General features: G+C 40.8%; 2 protein-coding genes across 2 annotated transcripts in view; one reads left to right on the top strand and one right to left on the bottom strand.

Annotated features, from left to right (window-relative positions):
* Positions 1-21: 21 nt before the first annotated feature.
* LOC117563222 (protein asteroid) lies at positions 22-2,806 on the bottom strand. The gene is made up of 3 exons (XM_034241416.2): positions 1,933-2,806; positions 1,715-1,871; positions 22-1,659 (listed from the first exon to the last, which is right to left on the bottom strand). Exons 1-3 carry the CDS (start codon positions 2,736-2,738, stop codon positions 67-69), a joined length of 2,556 nt encoding a protein of 851 aa, XP_034097307.1. The 5' UTR covers positions 2,739-2,806; the 3' UTR covers positions 22-66.
* A 320-nt stretch (positions 2,807-3,126) lies between these two features.
* LOC117563845 (protein Star) overlaps positions 3,127-21,619 on the top strand; it is a 30,565-nt gene continuing 12,072 nt past the window's right edge. The window contains exons 1-2 of the mRNA XM_034242375.2: positions 3,127-4,451; positions 20,394-21,545. Coding sequence (XP_034098266.1) covers positions 20,546-21,545 — 1,000 coding nt within the window. The 5' untranslated portion in view covers positions 3,127-4,451; positions 20,394-20,545. The remainder of the gene's footprint in view (positions 4,452-20,393; positions 21,546-21,619) is intronic.

Here is a 21,619-nt window from a genome sequence, read left to right as displayed (position 1 = left end):
AATAAGTGTTGCGAAGTGCTTAAATTGTGGCGCGTTAATTGAAACAATCGAAACCGAATTTATTTGCTAAACTTTTAAACCACAAAATTTGTTATTCAAATCGATAAATGGATCCTCCTCCTGCTCACTCTGCTGCAGCTGCTCCGCATGCGGATCAGTTACAGAATCCGCCACTGCAGCAGCTTTTCGCGCCGCCTGTCGCTGTTTCTTCATTCGTTTCTTCTCCACAACTTTGGCAGCTGTTTGTTGCTGCTCCGGCTGCTGCTTCCAGTGCGGTACAAACTGCACACACCAATCAAATAGATAACAATAGAAATCAAACATGACAAGCGAATCCGCCAGCAGAAAATGCTGCACATGATAACGAACATCAGCACGATTCCGCAACAGATCATAAAGATTATAGATGAAGGCGCCACAAAACAATTGATTCATATGTGGACTGCAATATGGATGATTGAGCAGCGAATTCAGTCCATTCAGCTGATACACCACCGACTGGAACTCCGCAAATGAATGAATCACTGTGGTCGAGTACAAATCGTATTTCTTCTTGAAGATCTCCTGCATATGGAAGTGGGGCAGCAGTTGCTCCTGCACCAGATAACAATCAGACTTGGGCACATGGGCCATGCGCTGCGGCACCGGCAACTCCAGCAGCTCTGGCTTAATGCCACGCTTTACGCCGTCTGCCGCCTGCTTAAGTCGCACAGCGCGTTCCTGTTTGAGAATCTTGCCAAAGCGTCTGTGGAACTCCTTCAGCTCACGCTCGGCGGGTATGGTGACGTCCACAGTGCGCAGCACGACCAGACTGAGGATCAAGGCATGCAAATGCAGCAGATCACAGTGCTCCGAGTTGTGCAGCCAATAGACAATGGCCAAAAAGTAAAGCTGCAAGTCCTTTGGCAATTTCTCCAATTCCTCAAAGAGCTGTTCGATATTCGCATGCTTTACCTGCTCCTTAAAGATTGCTCTCACATGTCGAGCATCTGTCGACGCGGGCTCGAATTCCAGTGCTGGCGGACGATCGATTGGGATATGTATATAACGCACATTGGTGACCCTTAAAGCTCGCGTTAAATATGTGTATTCCAAGGGCTGTGGATTGCCTTCCTCATCCAGTTGCCGCTCCACTTCCATGCCTTTTACATGGTGCAGCAAAGCGAAGCAATAGTTGAGTATGGGCAGCGCTAAAGCGTTGGCATCGTGGTGGGCAAAGTGCTCGATTTGCGGATTGTTGATGTACTTGCGTAGATGGAGCAGATCCACAAAGTAGCGTGAGAGATGCGCGGGATAGAGCTTGTCGAGAAACCATTGTGGGAAGAGCAGCGTTTTGTCTTCGGATTCGATTTCGGGAGCCTCCGATTCATCAGCTGATTCCTCATCAGAGAGAGATTTCTCTTCTTGTTGCTCAGCATCGTCTTGTTGCTCTTCGTTTTCTTCTTGTTCCAGCTGTTCTTCCTGATCCTCCTCTTGCTGGTCTTCTTCACCTTTATGCTGGTCTTTATCCTCCTCCTCTTCCTCAGGCTCGCTTTCTGCCTGTATATAAGGAAAAGCATTCTCGTAGTGTTGCTCAAAGAAGTCGTAGGAGTGACACAGCTCATTGGAGTAGCCCGAGATGGCTGCCTGCACTTGGGCCGTGAGTGAATCTCGCTGTGACTGCAAGTAAATGCATTAGATTAACTAAATTTACCTTTTATTAACTTCAATTTACCTTCTTTAGCCTGGACAGCACTTTATCCAGCGCCGACTCCGCTGTTTGATCCTTTAGCCACTCCAAAATGACGCGAATGCGACGCTGTTGCTGCTGCAACTTTCGGCTGCGTCCTGCTTTGCCCATGCCAGCGGTAAAGAAGTTGCGAAAAGCAGAGCTGTCAATAGAAATGCCATTAAAATAAAGGTAATCCTTGCCAGCTTCTTTCTCAAACTTACCGTGCAATGTAATCGTTGCCCAGCAGCGCAGCAAACAACGGCAGCTTCTCGGGGCTAAGCGCACCACGTCCACACAAATGTTCCACGCGATAGATGCAACAGTCGAGATACTTGTAGCGCTGGCCAGGATTAGACTTCGATTGCTGCTCCTTTTCACCTTTTTTGATGCCCGCGACAATCTTGTTGGACTTGGTGCGTTTCTCCACATGTTTTGCCTGATGTTGACGCAGCTTTCCTGGCTGCTTGGATTGCTTCTTTTGCTTGCTCAGCACCTTGACAGTCAACGTGATCAGTGGAATATACTTGACATTGTGTATATAGAAATCGGAGTCATAGCTTAACACCGGGCAATTTAGTTTACGTGCCAGTGCCGCCAACTCATCGTCCGCCTCGAAGACACAACGCATGACAGGCACTCCACAATCCCGCACCGCATCTACAAAGACTTCCTTGAGATGCAGTGGAAATAGTGTGATCGAGGCACAAGGATTAATGCGTTTAATCACTGCGATTTTGCCACGCAAACGTTCACTAACTGTGCGCAACTTGCGCTCCTCATAGCCGCCATCCATGAGCACGTAAGCACGAATGGAGCACTCTGCGAGCACTTGAAAAAATTGGACAACAGCGCGATAAAAATCATCGTAGTCGCCACCAAAGGCGGAATAGCTGCCGGTTACGTCTTTGTAAAGATTGCATGCCAGGTTATCGCCATCGATAACCAACGCGGTGTTGTGCAGTTCATACGGTTTCAAATAGATCTCAGCACGCTGTGCTATATAGCTAGTTAAGCCGCGCACACCCATTTAACAAAAATCAAAATAAACTTTGTTTACGTTCGTTTGAAAGCGCGTGTTAGAAACACATGTTGCATAGTGTTGTAAAGTGTGCATGTATAAAAAGTGTTACCCATCAAGGCAAATAACAGCTTAGGTATAATTATATCTGCTTGTAAATTGAATATAAATTGAGACCAAAATAATGTCATATTAAGTTATATTTTTTTTGTGTTAATTATAAGTAAGTTAATTTAACGTTCAGAAGGTTGTTTACGCTATTTTGAAAGTCGGCTAACGGACTGTGCGCGCCTGCTAACGCAAAATGATTGAACGCAATGTTATGCTCCGTTTGTTTTTGGTATTTTTGGTGTAACACCGTTTAGTGCATTTTGTCGCAGAAGCGGCACTGTCACACTGGCATCAGACTGTCGCTGTCAAGCAAATAAAACGCTTGTACCTTCGTCCGTAACGTAACGTAACGCGAGTGGCACTGAAGAGAAAAAAGTAAAAAGTTTCAAGCAGCAATTAAAACCAAAATCAAATACAACTACCAATATCGAAATAAACAAGCAAACACAACAAAAATAACGAACTAAATGCAAATCGAAAATTATTGTTTAATGCAAGTGTAATTCGCCGTGTGCAATTCCCATCGAGTGCCTTTCTAAATGCGAGCGAGCGAGAGCGCGTGCATATATACGGGTTCCGTTCGTTCCGCAGCAGCAGCAGCGTATCGTATTTTCCTTTTGCTTTTGCCACTTAACGTTTCGTCGTGAGTGTGTTTTTGTATGCGTGCGTGTGTGTGTTGTTTTTGTGCTTGTTCAACGTATAACAACAGCAGCAGCAACAGAAGCAGCAGCGGCGTCAGGTAGAAGAAAAAAACGCAACACCAATAAAACGATTAAAAATTGAATCAAGTCAAAAACAACAGCAGAGAGACATCAAAATAAATATACTAAAGCAAAATAATAGTATAGAATAGAAATTCAAAGACTGCAGCACTTATTTGTTTTAATTACTTTTGTGCGTCTTCGCTTTGCGCTCGCATTCATTATTATTTTTTTGCTGCTTCTTGGATTTTCCTCTTCAACACATCACAGCAGCCATCGAAACAGACAAAATCCAGCAACAACAACAAATACCTCCATCATCGGTGTGAGCGAGCGCGAAGATCACTTTTATACGTATCGTAATCGTATCGTGAATGAATATTCTTCTGTCCGTATGTGTGTTTGCGGAAGGAGCGAGCGAGAGAGAAAGAGCGCGCGGTCGGTGCGTTTTGCGTTCGTTGCGTACGTGTTTTGAAAACATCAATGTGTGCGTTTGCCGTGTATTATAGTGTACGTGTGTGTGTGTGGGAGCCCAACAAGCATTTATAATAAATAAATTGTTGCTAAATAAATAAATAAGCATCAAGAAACGGCAAAAGCGTAACAACAACAAAATTGTAAAAAATTCAAAATTCAAATTTTTAAGACGAGTTTAAAAACGCTCATTCGACTTAAGAGCAAAAAAGCAACACATAAAAAAAGCTCGCAAGTGTCTCTTTTGCACTCAAGAGAGAGTGCAAATTATTGATGTTGTTGTATGTGTGAGTGTTGAATTGGAATTTTGACAGTCGAAAGTTTTTGTGGGATCAATTTGTCATCGCATTGATTTTGGAAGCTGCTAAACTTTGGAATACTTCTACGACTTTGCACTCAGAAAGAGATAGAGAGTGACAGAGAGGCGCTCAACAAGGTAACTGTTTATTCAATTATTATGCTTGTTCCTTTTCCAATTAGTTGCAGCGGTCGTTGCTGCAGTTCCTGGAAAGCAGGGAGGGGGTCAGCTTCCCGCTCACGTTTCCTGTCTTCCGCACAAATTTCACACGTCCTACGACAATTGCAATTTCATCGTTGCGATTCCCACGCCTAACTCACACACACAAACATTTACTACGTGCGCTGTCAGGTAGCAAAAGAAAACAAATTTCTCGCATTACCCAAAAATTGTAGAAAAATGTTATTGAATGCCACCATTGGTGGGCGAAATGAAAATGTTCTAGGGCAGCGTGGAAAAATTAGGCACACACACACAGAGACACGCATACATGCGCAAAATGTGCCACCCGCAGTTTCCTGCAAAAAAATGAAGACATGCAAAGTAAATAGAATATGAATAATAAATAATGATGATCATTCTCAATGGGGCGAAATGGCAACAGCAATTTGGCACAATTTGCAATTGAATCTCGCCAGAGGGCGCTGGTGCTGCTGTGCGAAATTGAAACGCCGCTGGCGGCCAAATGAAGTTTTGGCATCATTAGACAATTTGTGTCGTTGTTATTGTCAAGCTCTGCTTTTTGGCAAGTGGTTTATTGAGCACAAAAGTTCATGGGGCGCCTGCTGCAGACCAGCCCCATCCCCATATTTTCAAATCTGTCTCGACTGAATCTAGGAGTTTAAGTTTTACTGTTGCGACAGCTGCTACTCTGCTCTTTCTCTCTCTCTGATTTTATGAATTTTGCTGCATACAATAAAAAGAGCATAAAATGCACTCACATGAACAGTGACAGCTGCCGTAGATCTGTGCATGTGTGTGTGTGTGTGCGTCTCAAATGACACTTGCCGATGTCGCTGATGCCGTCGCAGTCGCCTGCACATTTTTCTATAGAATTTCCTAGTAGGAAGTGCAGCAAAAGCAAACAACACTTGACAATTGTCTTTGGCATTGCACTGTTGTCTCGCTCTCGCACCTGCTATGGCTGCAGCCCTGGCTTAAGACCAGAGCACAGCCATAACAACAACGAGATTGCTGTGAATGCATGTGAATGTGCGTATGTGTGTGTAGGTGTTTCTTTCTTCCTTGTGCTCTGGTTTTGTCTTTAATTTACTTTGCTGTGCTTTGCAATCTTCTGCTATTCCACATTGCAAGCTTATCTCAATTATTCAATTGTCTTTGATTAGATGTGCAAATTTGTCTAATATTCTCGTTGCTTGCTTTCTGATTGTTGATAATGATTGCGCGGAAGTTGCCGTTTAAAGCTGTACAACTAATTGTCGGCCATTTGTTATTTGTCTCCTATCTTCGTTCCCCCCCCCTCTGTCTCATTCGGTCTCTGTCGCTCACTTTCTCAATTGCTGAATGAGCTTTTGGGTTATAATGTGTCTCTGCAAGCACCTTCCCCCTTTCTTGCCCCCTTCCACCCACGTCTTGACCTACAAGTCGACATAATTATTTTACCGACGCGCGCATTTCCTGCCCATTTAATTTTACTGTTTAGATTTTAAGTATTGAGCAAGGCGCGCATATTAGCTAATAAAGTAAATCCAAAAAAAGCTTTGCGCACAACATTTTTAAATTTCCCATCGATGAAAATTCGTTTTTGAAAATGCAGCGCGCAGCTGGCGAACGAAACAACAGCAACAACAAATATAGTAATTATTTCCTTTCACAAGCTCCACAAGCTCAAAAGCAAAGAACAAAAATAACAGCACACCGCAAGAAAAAAAAGAAAAAGGAAAAGAAAGAAGAATCGCTGCTGCGTACGTCAGTAGCAGCGGCAAAGCAGCGCAGCGGCAGAGGACGTTAGCGTACTCGTTCACGTTGTTGTTGTTGCTGTCGTAAGCACGTGCAGCGAGAGATAGCGAAGCAATAGAATGAACAAAGTGAGAAAGAACTATTAATAAATAATAAAACATGCGAAATTTGCATTGCATCTGCCCTCTCGCTTACTCCCGCTGGTCTGGTTTTGAATCAAAGCGGAACCCAATTGGGATTTGTGAATGAAAACGACGACCTTGCCGTTTACGTCGAGCTTACGTTACAAGACAAAACGAAAACGATTTTGCATTGATCATTGATCAATTGAAAGCCAAGCCGGAACCCAATTTGATTGATGAGTGATCGTAAGAGCGTGGAAGAGTGACAGAGAGGGGCAACAACAGACTTGCTTACGTTGAGTTTACGTTACGTACAATATCTGGTTTGTCTCTCTGCGCTCTCTTGCTCTCGCTGTCTATGTCTTTGTGTGTGTGGGTGCGCCTCTGCCATTAAAATTTGAGTTGTAATTTCGCAAATGTTTGTCGCTAATAAATCATGCCGTTGTTGTCTGTCTGTAAATTCTGCGTTCAATGCGCCAAATTGTTGTTGTTTCTGTTTTTCTTCAACTACTTTGTGGCCTCCTCCTGTGTGGCTCCCGTGTGAGGCTTACGTCATTTGCCTATGCAAAATAGTCATCGTATAATTCCTACATACTTGGTCATGTTTTACAGTTGTCAATCGGGGGCTGCTGCTGTTGGCCACACTTTTTTCTTCTCTTTTTGTAGGCTAAACATTCTTGGCGTTGACGCCAGCAAAAGTTATTGAAAGTAGGTAACATTTGAGTCATCAGTTTTGTGCTTTTATCTTTCGTCAATATTCGTAAATAAGCGCAGAAGATTCCAGTGCAAGATCAAAATAATAAACTAAGCCACAGTGGCTACCCGCTATAAAGCATTTTCCATTTTTCATTTTTCCATTTCATTGTTTACCTTTCTTAGTTCACAAAAATAAAAAATGATTTGCCGTGTGCATAATTCGTGAGAATTTCGTGGGGTTAAATTTAGAGTCTAGACACATTTTCATAATCCAATAAATTGTTATTAATGGGTGCGTTAATTGCGAATAATGTAGACATTTGTTTTGATTTGCAATAACTCAGCGAAAGCACTCATGAATGGATCAATGAATGAGGCTACGCTATAAACAAATCCAAGTACAAATGTGCCTTAAGTTGTACAGAATTCAACTGATCTCTTGTCGATCTCGTGATCTCTAGTGACGTCACAATTGATTTCCGAGCTGCAGCTAATGAACAGTGCTTAACCCTAATTGATAGGAATATTAAGTATACGCCAAGTTCTTGGAAGTAATCTTATCAGGTGGTATGTCTGTCGACTTGTTGCCTAACTGCTTGGGTCAACAATTCAATACACAATAGATAGTGTAGAAATACCTGAGATAGGATTGGCTGGGGGAGTTAACTGGATGTCTGTCTGGTGACGCTCCAAATTCCCACAGTTCATAAAATATGTGCGCTAAGTGAATCATTAAACAAATTACAAATTAGTATGCCAGTTATAAATAGCTTAAAAAATAAAATAAAATTAAGAAGAAAAGAAGAGCGTAGAAAATAGCGTAGAAATAGAACTAGAGAAAAGCCGGCAGACACAAATACACAACAAAAATACAAAACACAAAATAGGTAAACATGTTGAATATGTCCATCAATGTTGTGTAAATATTGGCGCAGTATGTTATGACTGAGCGAGTCCACCACCCACAGTCATCACTGTAGACTCTAGACTCTGTAGACTGGGGTCAGGGGAATGGAGGCGTTCTTCTACTTAGATGACGGTATACCTTTTAAATTGGATGATAAGTCATGAGTTTTATAGTTTACAGCTAACTCAATGTGCATTGTTTGGGTTTGCTTTTAGCCAAAACTAAAATGAAGAAAAACATGATGATGCATTCTTGTTATTCTTTGCAATCACAAATAAAACCCCAGGCTACAAGAATGTGCTGAGCATGTAAATAAACTTTGAAAAATTGGCAATAAATGGGATTAGATTGAAGTTTAGATATAAAGTAGTTTATACCTTATTTTCGGGAAGGGAAAAAAACACATTTTTTAATCGATTTTGGCTTTATTTTATGTTTAGGACTTTTACTTTATTTTCTATCAGATTTCAATTTGCATTATTCTGAAGATTATTTGTTTCAATTTCAGTTGTTTTCATTTTGAGTTTATATTTTGAGAAGAGTTTACTTTATTTTCTTGTAAACAATACTTCACTTTTCAGCTCTCATAAGTTTTACATTGATTACATGCATTTTAAACCACTTAAATTATATTTATATTTATCTGAAATGCATCTCCTTGAAGCTGTCCCACAATGTAATAAAAAGATCAAATTTATTTGACTGCAGCTGTGAGGATAAACATTCGGTTAGTCGATATAAAACTCTATGAACTGCCCTCGTAGATGGATGCACTATTGCTATTATAAACAATGTCTGACGACCGATCTTGCCCCACAAAATTCTGGCAGTTTGCCGCTTATGTAAACATTGTTATTTTGACGCTCTCTTCTTCTTCTTTGGTTTCGGCTTCGTCTTCTTCCCATTTCCATTTCCATTTGTCGGTTTCCATTTTCCATTCGGTGGAATGCACAATTTGCAGTTGCTTTTGAGTGATAGATGTGAGTATTCGCCTTGACTGCTGCATCACTGAACTATACTCGAAGCACTATTTCCCAAAAGAGCTTTATCTTCGTCTGGCAGTCGTTGGGTTGTAAACCAGTTTCCCCCTCCCCACCTCCCCAGTTGGCCCCTTCTTCGAAAAAATTGCGCTGTCGAAAAACCACACAAAGTGAGAAACCACAATAAGAATTCCCATAATTATAACAATGCCACACGGTTCCAAAACCCAAAACCGAAACCAAAAACGAAATGATATCCAAGAAGAAGAAAAAGAAACTTAAGAAGAAGAAGAAGAAGCAGCAGCAGCAGCAGAGGCAGCTGAAGCAGAAGAAAGAATCAAACTTGCCTTTGAAATTTAAACTTTTTTGTGGTTACAAGTTTTATTTTTTTTTTCGTTTTTCGTTTTCTAGACCACAAAACTTCTCAACCAAGTCAAAGCCAAAGAAGTTTTTGTAGGCTGCCAAAACAAAAACAGAAACAGAACCAACACAATAACAACAACAGCGACAACAACAACAACCACATGTAAAGGTGTGTGTGTGTGTGTCGGAAGAAGCAGTCAAAAAAGACAGCGCAAAAGTTTTCTCAGCTCTGAGTATTTTTTTTCTTCTCTGTATTTTCTTCTTGAACAAAACTTTAACAACTTCCCAAGATGGATAAGAAATGATGGCGGGTGAGTAGAGACGGGGGAACAGGGGAAAGGGGATAGGGGTAAATCAAGTTTGTAAAGATAAAATAAAACACTCAAATCATATAATACGACAATGACAATGACAAAGCACAAAACGACGACATTTAAATCGAGCTCTCTGCATGGAAGCCAAAGCCGAGTGGAAAAAATAAAGATAGTTTGAGGTGTGGAAAATAGTTAAGAGCAGTTAAGAGACGGTCGCAGAATAAGTCGAGAGTACTTGAGAATGTGCCGTTAGTACAGTTGAATCAATTAAAACGCCAGCCGCCATTTTGTCAGCTTGTTTTTTCTTTATTTCAATTAGAAGCGCGTTCTACAGAGAGAAAGAGTTTGGGGAGGGGGAAGATGAGAGGGAAAGAGGAACGTGCAACGTTGCGCTCCAGAAAAGGCGCCCCGTAAAATGTGTCATGGCTGGCAGTTGAACTAAATTGCCGCAGCTCAATCATTTGTCTAGCACCTGAGGATGAGGATGATGACCATGATGACGATGTTGACGATGACAATGACGTTGTGTCTCTCTGTCTGTGGCGTAATTTGTTGGCTTCCTGCAACAAGCGGCTGCACATGCGCCGCTTGGCTACACACACAATAAAAATACAACACACAACAACACTCCACTCTACTTGCAACAGGAGGATTCGGAACCTCAACCACTCACGGCTTAAAGCCACATCAGTTGGTTACAGTTTCGGGTTCAATGCGCTCTCATTTATTTTTTTGGTGTGTGGCATGCCACAACAACAACAACAACAACAATTGATAAACAAACGCCGCAGGGCAACGCAATTATTTCGGCAAATTAAGGTGCCGCCCGGTGGCAGACACGACCTGCTTGCATATACTATAGAAGTATATATAGCATACACGATATATGGATATAAAGCTGAGACTAACCACTAATTACGCCCACACCATAACTTGACCCAGGCTATAAGCCAAGTTAAAGGGAACGCACGTGCCGCGGATTTGCTCATCATGCAGCAGGGAACGGGTTAAAGCCAAACAATACAACAAAATGGTTGCAAAAACGAAATATGTTTGATCAACTTTGAAATGCCCTTGCTGAGGGAGGAAACTTTTCGAGAGAGAAAAGCTTAGAAGTCAAACCTATATCAGGTTTTATCAATATGTGATGAATGTTTTAATCAATTATAATACTACTATTCAATTTTGGATTTATTAATTTGATTCATTTTACTGTCTTAAACTTGCTAAGGTCAATCATTCCCTCTACTATCTCGTTTTATAGGGTATCTAAAAAGTTGCAGACATTCGGGGCGCGCTCTGTTGTAATCCGTTCGTAAAACCGTTTTACTTTTTCTCAGACTCTTATGCGAATTTCGCAGTCATGCCTCTGATGTATTTGTTGTTGTTGATTCCATTCCATTATTGTTGTTGTTGTTGCCTTTGTTGTCTTAATGTTTCGCACACGTCAACGTTCAACATAAAAAAAGAAACACACAGAAAATATAAAAAAGAGGAAGAAATGACGACAAAAAAGGTCACACACCTTCTTGGCTTTGGTTTTCGTGTGTGTTCCATTGCCAAAGCGTTCCACTCAACCCCTCACACTGATTTGCACATTGACTAACCCCAAATTCGAAAAAGTTTGCGTTGTGTCCAAGCCAAACGTCGAAACCCGGGACCCCAGATCTTGAGGGCAGGACAACACGATATTTGTAACGAAGCGAAGGTGCGCAGGTGCGACGCCATGTGCATTGTCATCGTTTAACCCTCTGCTTCAATTTCAATTTCGTAAATTGAGTTTATATTTCGATTTATTGACACGGACTGCCAACGACGTTGCGAAGTCGAGGACTTCTCTGACATTTATTGGCATTTGTTGTTGCAAGCTTGCGTTTCGTGGCGCTTTAACGAATTATGCGAGGCATGCGACCGAAGCGCGTTGCAAGCAAGCAAGCAGGCAAGCTTACACACAACAAAATGGCGACCACACAAGTACAGTTATGGAGCGTGGGGTTGCTTATTCAACATCATACGGGGGATGAGCTAGCAAAATACCTGCTACGGGGTTGATAACTTCAATTTTATTAATCACAAAATCGGTTTGCGGCTCTTTTAATATTCTCTAATTAAATTTATCCCTCTCTCTCTCTTAAGTGATTATTAAATTATTACTATCAGATAAAAATGAAAATAAGAGCAGCTGTTGCTTTTTGGCGGCGTTGCCAAACTTCTCACTTGATCTTTTCTAGATGATCTGACTGAACAGAATTCCCAGCAATTTCAGACTTAATTCCCTTTTGCAATCTGAGCAATCCCTTGAGCAGTATTTTGTTTTTGGGAAAAACTAAATAACAAATGAATGAATCTGAAATGTCATTGTGAAATCTGACAACAGTGCCCTTTATGTTGTTGCCACGTGAACGTGTTGCAAACAAAACATATGCACAACAAGTAGAAGTAGGAAAAGAACAGAAGAAAAAAAAAACACATCCTCATCCTGATGAAAAATTTCCACTTGAGTTTTCCCTCCATCTCATTCATGCATAAAGCAACAACAATCGTCTTCCGTTTGCTCAGCAAAACAGCGACATGTGTTTGAGGAGTTGAAGTCGGAGTCTGTTTCTTCTTCTTCTTCGTTAGCATAATCTCAATTTTCATTTTTCACCTGCCTAAATTGACAGACAGACCAGCTCAGCCCGCATGTACTTAGCCCTCAAACTGCTGCTGGCTGCTTATCAGCGGCAAAACGGGCAACTAAATGCCAAAGAGGAGAAGAGAGGAGAGGAGAGGAGGGCAACATGATCACGCTCTTGAAAAGCAACAATTTGTCTATTATCTTCTTGGCTAGGCCAATTTGCTCGCTCCGTCTCACTCTCAGTGCCTGATGCTGCCTTTTTGATAAATGTGCCGTCGTCTTCGTTGTTAAATCTGCTGAATCCTGATTAAGTGAACTATTATGCTCGCCCATTCTCTGTCTCGCTCACTCACTGACTTGGCTGCTCTTGCATTCGTCATGCATGTGTAGACACACAAGAAGCAACAGCAGCAGCCGACGACGCTGACGCCGCAGCCATCAAATATTGTTTATGTTTTCAACACTAACACACACACACGTGTGCAATGGGAGAGCGGGAGAGTGACTGCGTGTGTATGTGAGCACGCACATTGCACTCTTTCTAATCAGCCGAGCGAACGAACGCTTGTTGCATTTTTGTACCTGCTTGACCTGTGTAAAGTTGTCGTTGTTGTTGTTGTTGTTTTTGCTGTTCTCTCTTCGCTGCACTCTCCTTCAACTTCTGTTCTGTATCTGTTGCATTTTGCTGTGCTCTTGATCCATTTCCATTTCTATTCATTTTGTGCGTGTTGCTCATTACGCGTCTCTTTCACATTCTGCTCTTGTTGCAGTGCTGACAATTTAGCTATTTCGCGCTAAATTTAGAGTTTTAACTTATCATTTTTTGTAGACAACTTTGTATGCAAAACTATTTATGTTTATAAACAAAAATTAGGAGTAACTGTCCATTAACTTTTTATTTTAGTTTAATTATTAAATCTAAAAATATTGTAAATAAAATAACATAGTTGATTTTTATAAGAATTATTTTAAGGCTTAATGAAATTATCGATTTTCCTTGAAGATAATTTAAAAAATATTTTAGATTTCTTTTCGTAAACATTTTTGTTATGCTGATATCGCGATCTTCAGGCCAGATTAGTTGGCTGCACTGTGGCTGTTACTGCGGTTGCTGTGTGACCAGCTTCATTGAGCTTTGCTTGACTGCAGTCACGTCAATGGTACGTGATTTATGTTGTTGTTGTTATGCTGGGTGGTAAAAGATTATTATAACGTTCTTTTTCCATGGAAGCGCTGGACATTCATTCCCAACAATGTTGTTGGCCAGCGGAATATTACAATTTAATTGCTCCGCATGCCCCAGGAGGTTGTGCAGGTTGCGTAATTGCCGATCGAATGCAGCAACAACAACAACGGCAACATTATGCTGCCACTTAATGATCAGTTGAGGCAGATAACAAAAATGTAGCAGTTATTAACCAAATTACACAATATTAAAAGGCTCAACTTTGTTTTTTTTTGGGTTGCTAAACAATAATTTGCGATGAGCTGCACTAATTAAATGCAAATGCGAGTTGCGAAACTAAACCAATTTATTATAACAATATTAAGTTTTATGACTGTTGTTTTTCGACTGCAATTCTTGAGTTAATTGTGTTAAAAGCTGCCCTCTTCTCTTCTACTTCTTGTTTAATGCGTCAGAATGCAGAAAACAAAAAACTTTATGACGCAATTTGCCAAATTGACTAGCTACATTTCTTACTTTATTGACTGAGACCCACCCACAAATTTTGTGGCTTTGGCCATAAATTTTATTTGCCCATCTGCGCCATTTTTTTTTTGTTGAATTGGTTTGCGGCAAATATTTGTGAGGCACTGTGTGTGGAATTGGCATGCAAACACGTCAACTACTCATTAAGATAAGCGAAGCCTGCCCGATTTGATTTACTAGACGCGAAACAGGAGTTGAAAAATGAATGAGATATGGGGAAAATCAGACCAACCGACTTGGCAAATGTCGCATGCAGAATGTGCAACGGTGGAATAGGAATTTTCTGCCAGACTGGCAACGTCTTAAAAGTCCCGGTTTCGCGGTTTTCCATTTCCTTTAGCTTGTTTCTTTTTTTTTTGGGCACACGCCAGCTGTCGGGACTCGGGAACTACTATACTCAATATGTGTACGTATATATATGCATAGTCTATATGCCGCCCTAGTCTATGCCTTCCTTCCTCTTTATACAATATATATTGTGTTTTTTTCTTTTTTGTGTTTTTGGTAATAAATTGTGTGAACATGCAAAGGCAATAAAATAGCAGCGCAGCCGTAGACACATTTGCAATTTGGCGAGTGAGGGGGGTTACCCTAGATTCTGTCATGGTGGCAATTCTGGCAACTCGCCAGTTACTCGTGCTAATTTTACTCGAAATAACTGTGTTTTTTTCTTCTTTCGCTGCTGCTGATGCACTCTGCTGTCGCTGTTGCAACTCCTACAAAAGTGAGGCAAGTTAAGGCGTCGCCTACAGCTCAAACAATTAAACGACGCGTCGCCGTCGTCGACGCTCTGATAAACAAGGCAGATAACCGACAATAAGAAGAAGAGGAAGACGTTGCTGCTGCTGTTGCTGCTGCTGCTGTCGTTGTAGTCACCTCTTAAACGACCAACCGACGACCACACAGCACACTTAGTTACCAAACAGTTTCAGCGCCCTTCTCACTCCCTTTTTTTTGTCTTTACTGCAACTGAATGCAGACAGCATATGCTACACATTTCACTTGTACTTGCTGGTTGGTCTTTTGTTTTTTTCTTCTTTTTATGCCTTATTTTTTTGTTACCAATAAATTTTCGAAATGCCTTCTTAACTTACCGTACAGTGCAATTTTTTCATTAGCACATTCGCTCAGGTCGCTCGCTGGGTTTTGCAGCCTGTGGGGGAACTTCTATATAATTGTAGCTGAGGGTCAAGAATACGTATGCGAGTATGGGACGGTTACAAATGTGTCTACTAAATAATTGCCACAATCGGTAAATTTCAACAGCTTTTTAGTGGTGACTGGTCAGCTGCGAGGTGTGTTTGATAAGTGCTTAAGATAATAGTAAAGCAAATTATGAAACAAAAAATAAAATAATGTAAGAAATAATACAAAAAAAGAAAAACAAATTATTTATTTTTACTAATTATTTTGTTATTTATTATTTTTATTTTTTAAATTTTATTTAGAATTCATTTTTGATTTTTTGAATAAAATTCAATGATTATTTTCCAAAAGAACATGCTTACAATTTCAAAAGTAGTATTTGATTTTGATTATATTCTTTGATTGTTAGTTTTTTATATCACTTGCTATGCAAAGTTTTTAACGACCCAATCTTGATTATGTTATATTTATATATATTATATATATATAATATATATAGTAATATAATATAATATAAAATATATTATATATATTTTAAGATATATGAGGATAACAAAAATTTATATTATTAGCAACATAGACATTTTCTAGAATAAAATTTCACTATTTAGACTAAGATGCTAAGATGTTGATATTCTTCATTTCTACATTAAATGTATGCTTAAAATGAAGATTTTGAACTCCCCTCGCATTTGGCAAATGTGGCCAGGCTAAAATAACCAAACACAACATCATCCAATGGGCCCCCGTTTTACAAGCAAGTGAAGAAAACGTAGCAGCAAAATTCCAAGCAACGTTGTTTTGTACCCGATAGTTGTTGCACAGTTGTTGTTGCTGTTGTCGTTGTGGTTGTTGGCTGTAGGTTTTTCAGAATTGCATTTTTATTGTCTGCCACTTTGTTGTGTTACCACTGTGTGTCGAGTTGCTGCTGCTTCTGCTGCTGTTGCCTCTTTTCATGTTGTTGTTGTTGTTGTATAAATAAACCATATGGTTAAAAGCGTAGCATATTCTACTGCCAGACTTCTTGTTCTTCTTTTCTTACTTGGCTGCCTGTCATCGTATTCCTCTTTTTTTTCTTCTAGATGGCTGTTGTTGTTGCTGTTGTGGCTGTTACCTCGTGTCGTTGTTGTTTGGGATGTAGCTATGAAGTTTCTGCCTCAGTGCGTTTGTAAATGTTTATCAAAATGTCTTGTGCCGTTCTCTAAGCTTAGTCTCTCTCCCCTTCTCTCTCTCTCTCTCTCTCGTTCTTTTGCTCTCTTCCCCTTGGTTGCTGTTTTTTGTGTTGTTGTTGTTACATTTGAAACGTTGGTCGTCGCACGATCATTAACCGCAAAACATTGTTTGTGTGGTATGTTGGCTAGTTGTGGCCACAACTCGACAACATGTTGTTCGTTTGCCCAGTCTCAGTCTCTCTCCCTGCTTGATTCCTTTGCTCCTCGCTGCTCCCTCCTGCCTCCTCCCCTGTCTTGACTGTGTTTGTTTAGTTCGCTTGGCTAGCAGAATTCTTGGAAGTCTGCGCGCAAAATATGTCGCACCGCATCTGGAAATTGCTATCGTTTCACGTCTTAAAAAACAGTATGAAAGATGATATGGCTCACTCTTAAATATGCCTCCTTTTTCTTAGCGTGCTGAATGCCCCTAGGGCGAAGGGTTAATTGCGAAATAATAATATGGCAAAGACGTGTGCAAGGGTATACATAAGTATTACCCACATGCTAAATACCCTTAATGGGTCTTACTCTGTAAACGTCTTAATAATAGTTTCTTTTATGGCTACAAATATATCTGATGTTTCATAAAACGATACAATATAAAAGTTAAAAAGAGTTTCGCTTCATAATTTGCAATCTAAAGTTAAGAAATCCAAATAAATTGTCAAGTTCTCTTAGGAAGTTAAGAAATCCTTAAAGTTTCTTAGAATACTTCAAGAGGAAACTCTTACAATCTATTTCTCTTTAAAAAAACAGTAACAAAACACTATAAATCTTTGAAAGATTCCCAAGTACCATTTATTTATTTCCTTTCACTGATTTGTGGTCACACTTTTAGCTGTTGTTTATCACTTGTGAATTGGGGAAATAAATCATCATCTTATAGCGCTTCCACTCCGCAATCATTGTATTGTCGAGGTGGCGCCGCTGTCACCAAATCTCTTTCGCATGTCGCACAATTTTCACCAGACATGCAGCAGACAATAAAGCGACAGCAGAAACAAAAAGAGGAGAATAAAAAATAAACTTCAATGAAAGCGACGCCGCAACACACAACACACACAGACACAAAAAAAGACAACACAACACACATAGACAGCGAGATTCTCTCCAGTTTTAATCGATCGATTTTATGCGCTGTGCGACATGGCCGTAAATCACACGCCTTTTGTTGTATATGTGTGTGTGTGTGTGTGTGTGTGTTGAGGGTATCCATGAGATACTTTTTACTCGACTGCAACTTGCGAGTTTATTGTGTGTGATCTCTCTTAAACAAATCGAATGCCAGCAAACTAATTACTAAATTAAAAGCCCATTAAGAGCGTTTTTCTGTATTGTGTATTTCCAATCAAAATCCCATAAAAACTCAAATTGAAAATGTAAACCGTGAAAATGCAACTTGCGCCACACAAGTAAAAAGCATTTATTTTTCCACCCGACCATTCCCAATAATTGCATCCAAAAAATAATAATGTAAACAATTGTTTTGTTTTTATTTTTGCTCTTTTTTTGGAGATGCTGTGATTTACCCATTAATGAATTTGAATTTTTAAAAAGCGAAAGTGCAGTTGTTTTCGAATTAATTAATTTGGATTATGTATTTAAAAATGCGATTGAGGATGAGTCATGTGGACGGATCTGTGCGCTGATTTAACATTTTATAGGATGGTAGACAGGAAACTTCAACTTTATCAAATTTATGAAATTATTTTGTCTGACTTAAATAAAATATGAGTAAACATTTTTATCAAATTCATGGTTTGAATTCAGACATGTCATAAAAATGATGCCGTCATTAATGAAATAAGATATTCATGCAAAATAACATTGTTGTTGTTACTGATAACTTAATATTGCACCCACAAAAGAGAATATTCCTTTTAAGAGAAATTGAGGTTTTGTTTGAGATTTTAAGCCGAATATAATTGCAAATAAATTGTATAATAATGCAGAAATTAATCCTTGCAAAGAAGATTTATGAAATCTACAACAATATAGCCAGCCAATTTTAATGACTTAATAACAGACGCGTCTATCGATTTTAAAGGTAGTGTTAGTCACTGCTGTGATAATCTGCCCAAGTTCACTTTCAAGATGGTAACAAGAAAAATAATATTGCATTCATTCATAGTTCAGCGTGCATTCCAAGAACCATATCGTTTAAAAAAAAGGCTGCAACATTGCATTTAATCACAGGTCTCTGCAGAAGGGGCTTTTGTGGATATGTTTCAATAAATTCCAAGCGAGCAAATCAAAACATATATGTATAAGAGGGAACTGGGAGCTCCTCCAGGAGCTCAGGCCAGAGCACGCGTAATGATCAAATGAATGCACAAATGGCTTGCGGGCTGAAAATGATGAGGGACTGAGGACTCTGAGGTACAAGCAATGGTCAGCCTTGCCCTAAGCGCAGCCCCGCTTGAGAAAGGAGACCACGAAGAGACGACGTTATGGTTCATAAAGCAAAAACGAGAAGCAGACAGCAACTGCAATGAATAACAGCAGAACAACAGAGAGAAGGCAACCAAGAAAACCACCAACAACAACAACGAAAAAATGAAGAGAAAAAGAAAAAAAAAAAAAAAACGCGATCAACAGCCGCCCAAACATTGGAAAAACATCTGCTGCCAGTTGATGAACTCATTGCGTTGTCTCGCTCGCACACTCGGTGCATGCCATCTCGCTCGCACTGTTGCGCAGGCGCAAACGCAAAGTACTCTCGAGTCGCGGAGTATCGAGTACATAGCGAGTACTGGCAGCACTTTTCCCCCGTCTTGCTCTTCCCTTGCTCTCCACCTCCACCTTTTGGCTCCTCCAACAACAGCAGCTTTGCTTTCCCCCCTCTTCGTGTTGCCCTTGTGCGCGTCAATGTTTTCCATTTATAATTCTCATGCCTCGCTGCAATGCCTCTCGCTCGCTCGCTTCCCCCTCACGGTGTCTGCTCTCTCTGGCTGCCCTGGCTCTGTGTCTTTTTTAATTTGGTTCACAAAATACCGCGCGTCGTTGTTGAAATTCTTTAGCAATCGCCTCGTTGTGTCTCCCTTCCACTCTCGCTCTCTCTCTCCTTCTCTCTCTCTCTCTCTCACTTCAGACTACTTAAAGACATCGAGCTGATGTTGCCTCGACTGCTGCTGCTGTTCCTTCACCGTCTGGCGGCAGTCGCTCGATTTTTGACAGGTGGTGCAGTTTTTGTATTCAATTTCTTTTGAGTCTTCGCCGGCGACGACTTTTGCTCTTGGGCCTCTCTTTTTCTTCTCGTTGTTGTTGTTGAGTTTGGAGTTGGAGTTTTTCGGTTACGAGTTTTGAGTTTTGTGCTTCTTCTCCGTCTCAGTCTCAGTCTCGTTTTTGGAATGTATTTTTGCCTATTCATAAAACAGCAAATGAGTTCAGACAGCCAGACAGCAAACAAAAGATTACCAAAGACCAAAGAAATGTGGTGTGTAGTGTGTGCTCGAAGGATGCTGAATTCGACGGAAGATCGCAGTTCAATGCACTTTACGAAATTAGTTTTTATACCCTGTAGCATTGGGTTTGTGAAGTAGGAATACAGAGGAATTTATAGGAAGTGTGGTGGAAAATTAATGAATACAAGAAAGTTCGATCTAATTTATATATTATCTCTAATTTAGTATTTTAAGATATCTTTCCTTTTCGATTAAGCATTTAAATTTATGATTTTCCAATTTTGCTCAATACGACTGAAATTAATAACAATGTGAAATTAACTCAAGAAAGTTAAACCTAATTAAAGTTTAGTATTTTATACACGAGTTACGATTGTTTTAGTAATCTAATTTACCTATATTTTTCCATTTAGTATTTTAGTTTATTCTATTCCATTCAGTATTTTAAACAATTCTCTTTAGAGTGTGCAAACCTGAAGAATGATATTAACGAGTATTTTTCTGTGTGCTTTGGAATTAAATTATATAAAAATATCAGAATTTTGCATATATTTATATACTCCTATTTATGCTACAACATTACTGGGTATCTTTTAGACAATCTGTTGGCATTTGCATTGCCATTTAACATTTGTAAATTGCACGCACACAAAACTAATTGGATATTCTTTCGTTCTTTCGTTTTGCAGTTGTGGTTGCCAGGATGCAGAAGACGCGGCATTAGCAACAGCAGGAGTAGGAGCAGCAGCCAAAGGACGAGTCACAGTCTGAAGGAGAAGGAGAAGGAGACGAAGACATCATTGGAGAGAGAGAGAGAGGATCTTGGGAGATAGCAAACACAATGTCACAGCAAGTGTATTCAGCGCATCCAGCGCTGGCCGCTGAGCAGCTGGCAGCGCCGAGCAGCTCGAGCAACGCCAACAGCGGAAGGCGGAAGGCCACGCCCAAAAAGTACACACTAAGCCGGAGCTGTGCGGCGCTTGTGGCATCAACGAAAGCTGCGGCAGCAGCAGCAGCAACCGCCTCCACAACAGCAGCAGCAACCGCAACAACAGCAACAACACCAATAGGAACAGCTGCAAGCACAACGGGATTAGGAGCAGCTCTGGAGGCAGCAACAGCACAAGGTGGAAGTGCAGCAATGGGAATGGGAAAAACGCCAGCGGCGCGAACAAATTTGGCGGCCGTGGACGATGATGATGACATCGAGTGCGAGGATGTGGACGATGTCAACTTTGGGGCGCAGATTGTGAGGCAAGCAACGAACACAAACACAACAGCAACAACCACAACCAAAGACACCGGCTACGATGAGACGGATCATGTGCAGCTGCGTCACAAACGTCGCCAAATGCCACATCAGCAACTGGACCGTGGCGGAGGTGGCGTCGCAGATGGATTACCAGGTGCATCAGCAGCAGCGACAACAGGTTCGATGAGTGATTTGAGCAGTGTGATTAGCTCACCGTCGGCCAGCACAGTCTCATCGCCGCTGTCGACGCCCACGCGGCAGGCGCCGTTGCAGCTGCAACTGCAGCACAGCCATCAGCATTGCTGCCACAAGCAATCGAAAGCCACATTGGGAGCCACACACCAGCCACATCAGAAGCAGCAGCAACAGCAGCATCATCATCATCACCATCACCATCATCATCATGCTGCTGCCGCAGCAGCAGCATCAGCGGGCGGAGGGGGAGGTGGAAGCGCCTCCTCGTGCAAAGGCAAGAAACTCGATCCGCGTCTTAGCCCATCGCCGTATCGCCAACTATTGCCCATTGCCTTGTGCCTGCTCTCGTTTGCGTTCGTCTTTGCCACGTTAATTGTTTACATGGACACGACAGGTGAGACTACATCTATCACATTTTCTCTCTCTCTCCCTGTCTATGTCTTTTTCTGATATAAATTTGATATCTTT

This window comes from Drosophila albomicans, chromosome 2L (genome assembly GCF_009650485.2).
Source record: "Drosophila albomicans strain 15112-1751.03 chromosome 2L, ASM965048v2, whole genome shotgun sequence".
Classification (NCBI taxonomy): Eukaryota; Metazoa; Arthropoda; class Insecta; order Diptera; family Drosophilidae; genus Drosophila; species Drosophila albomicans.
The sequence above is the reverse complement of the archived record's forward strand: the minus strand, read 5'-3'. Positions and strand labels throughout refer to the sequence as shown.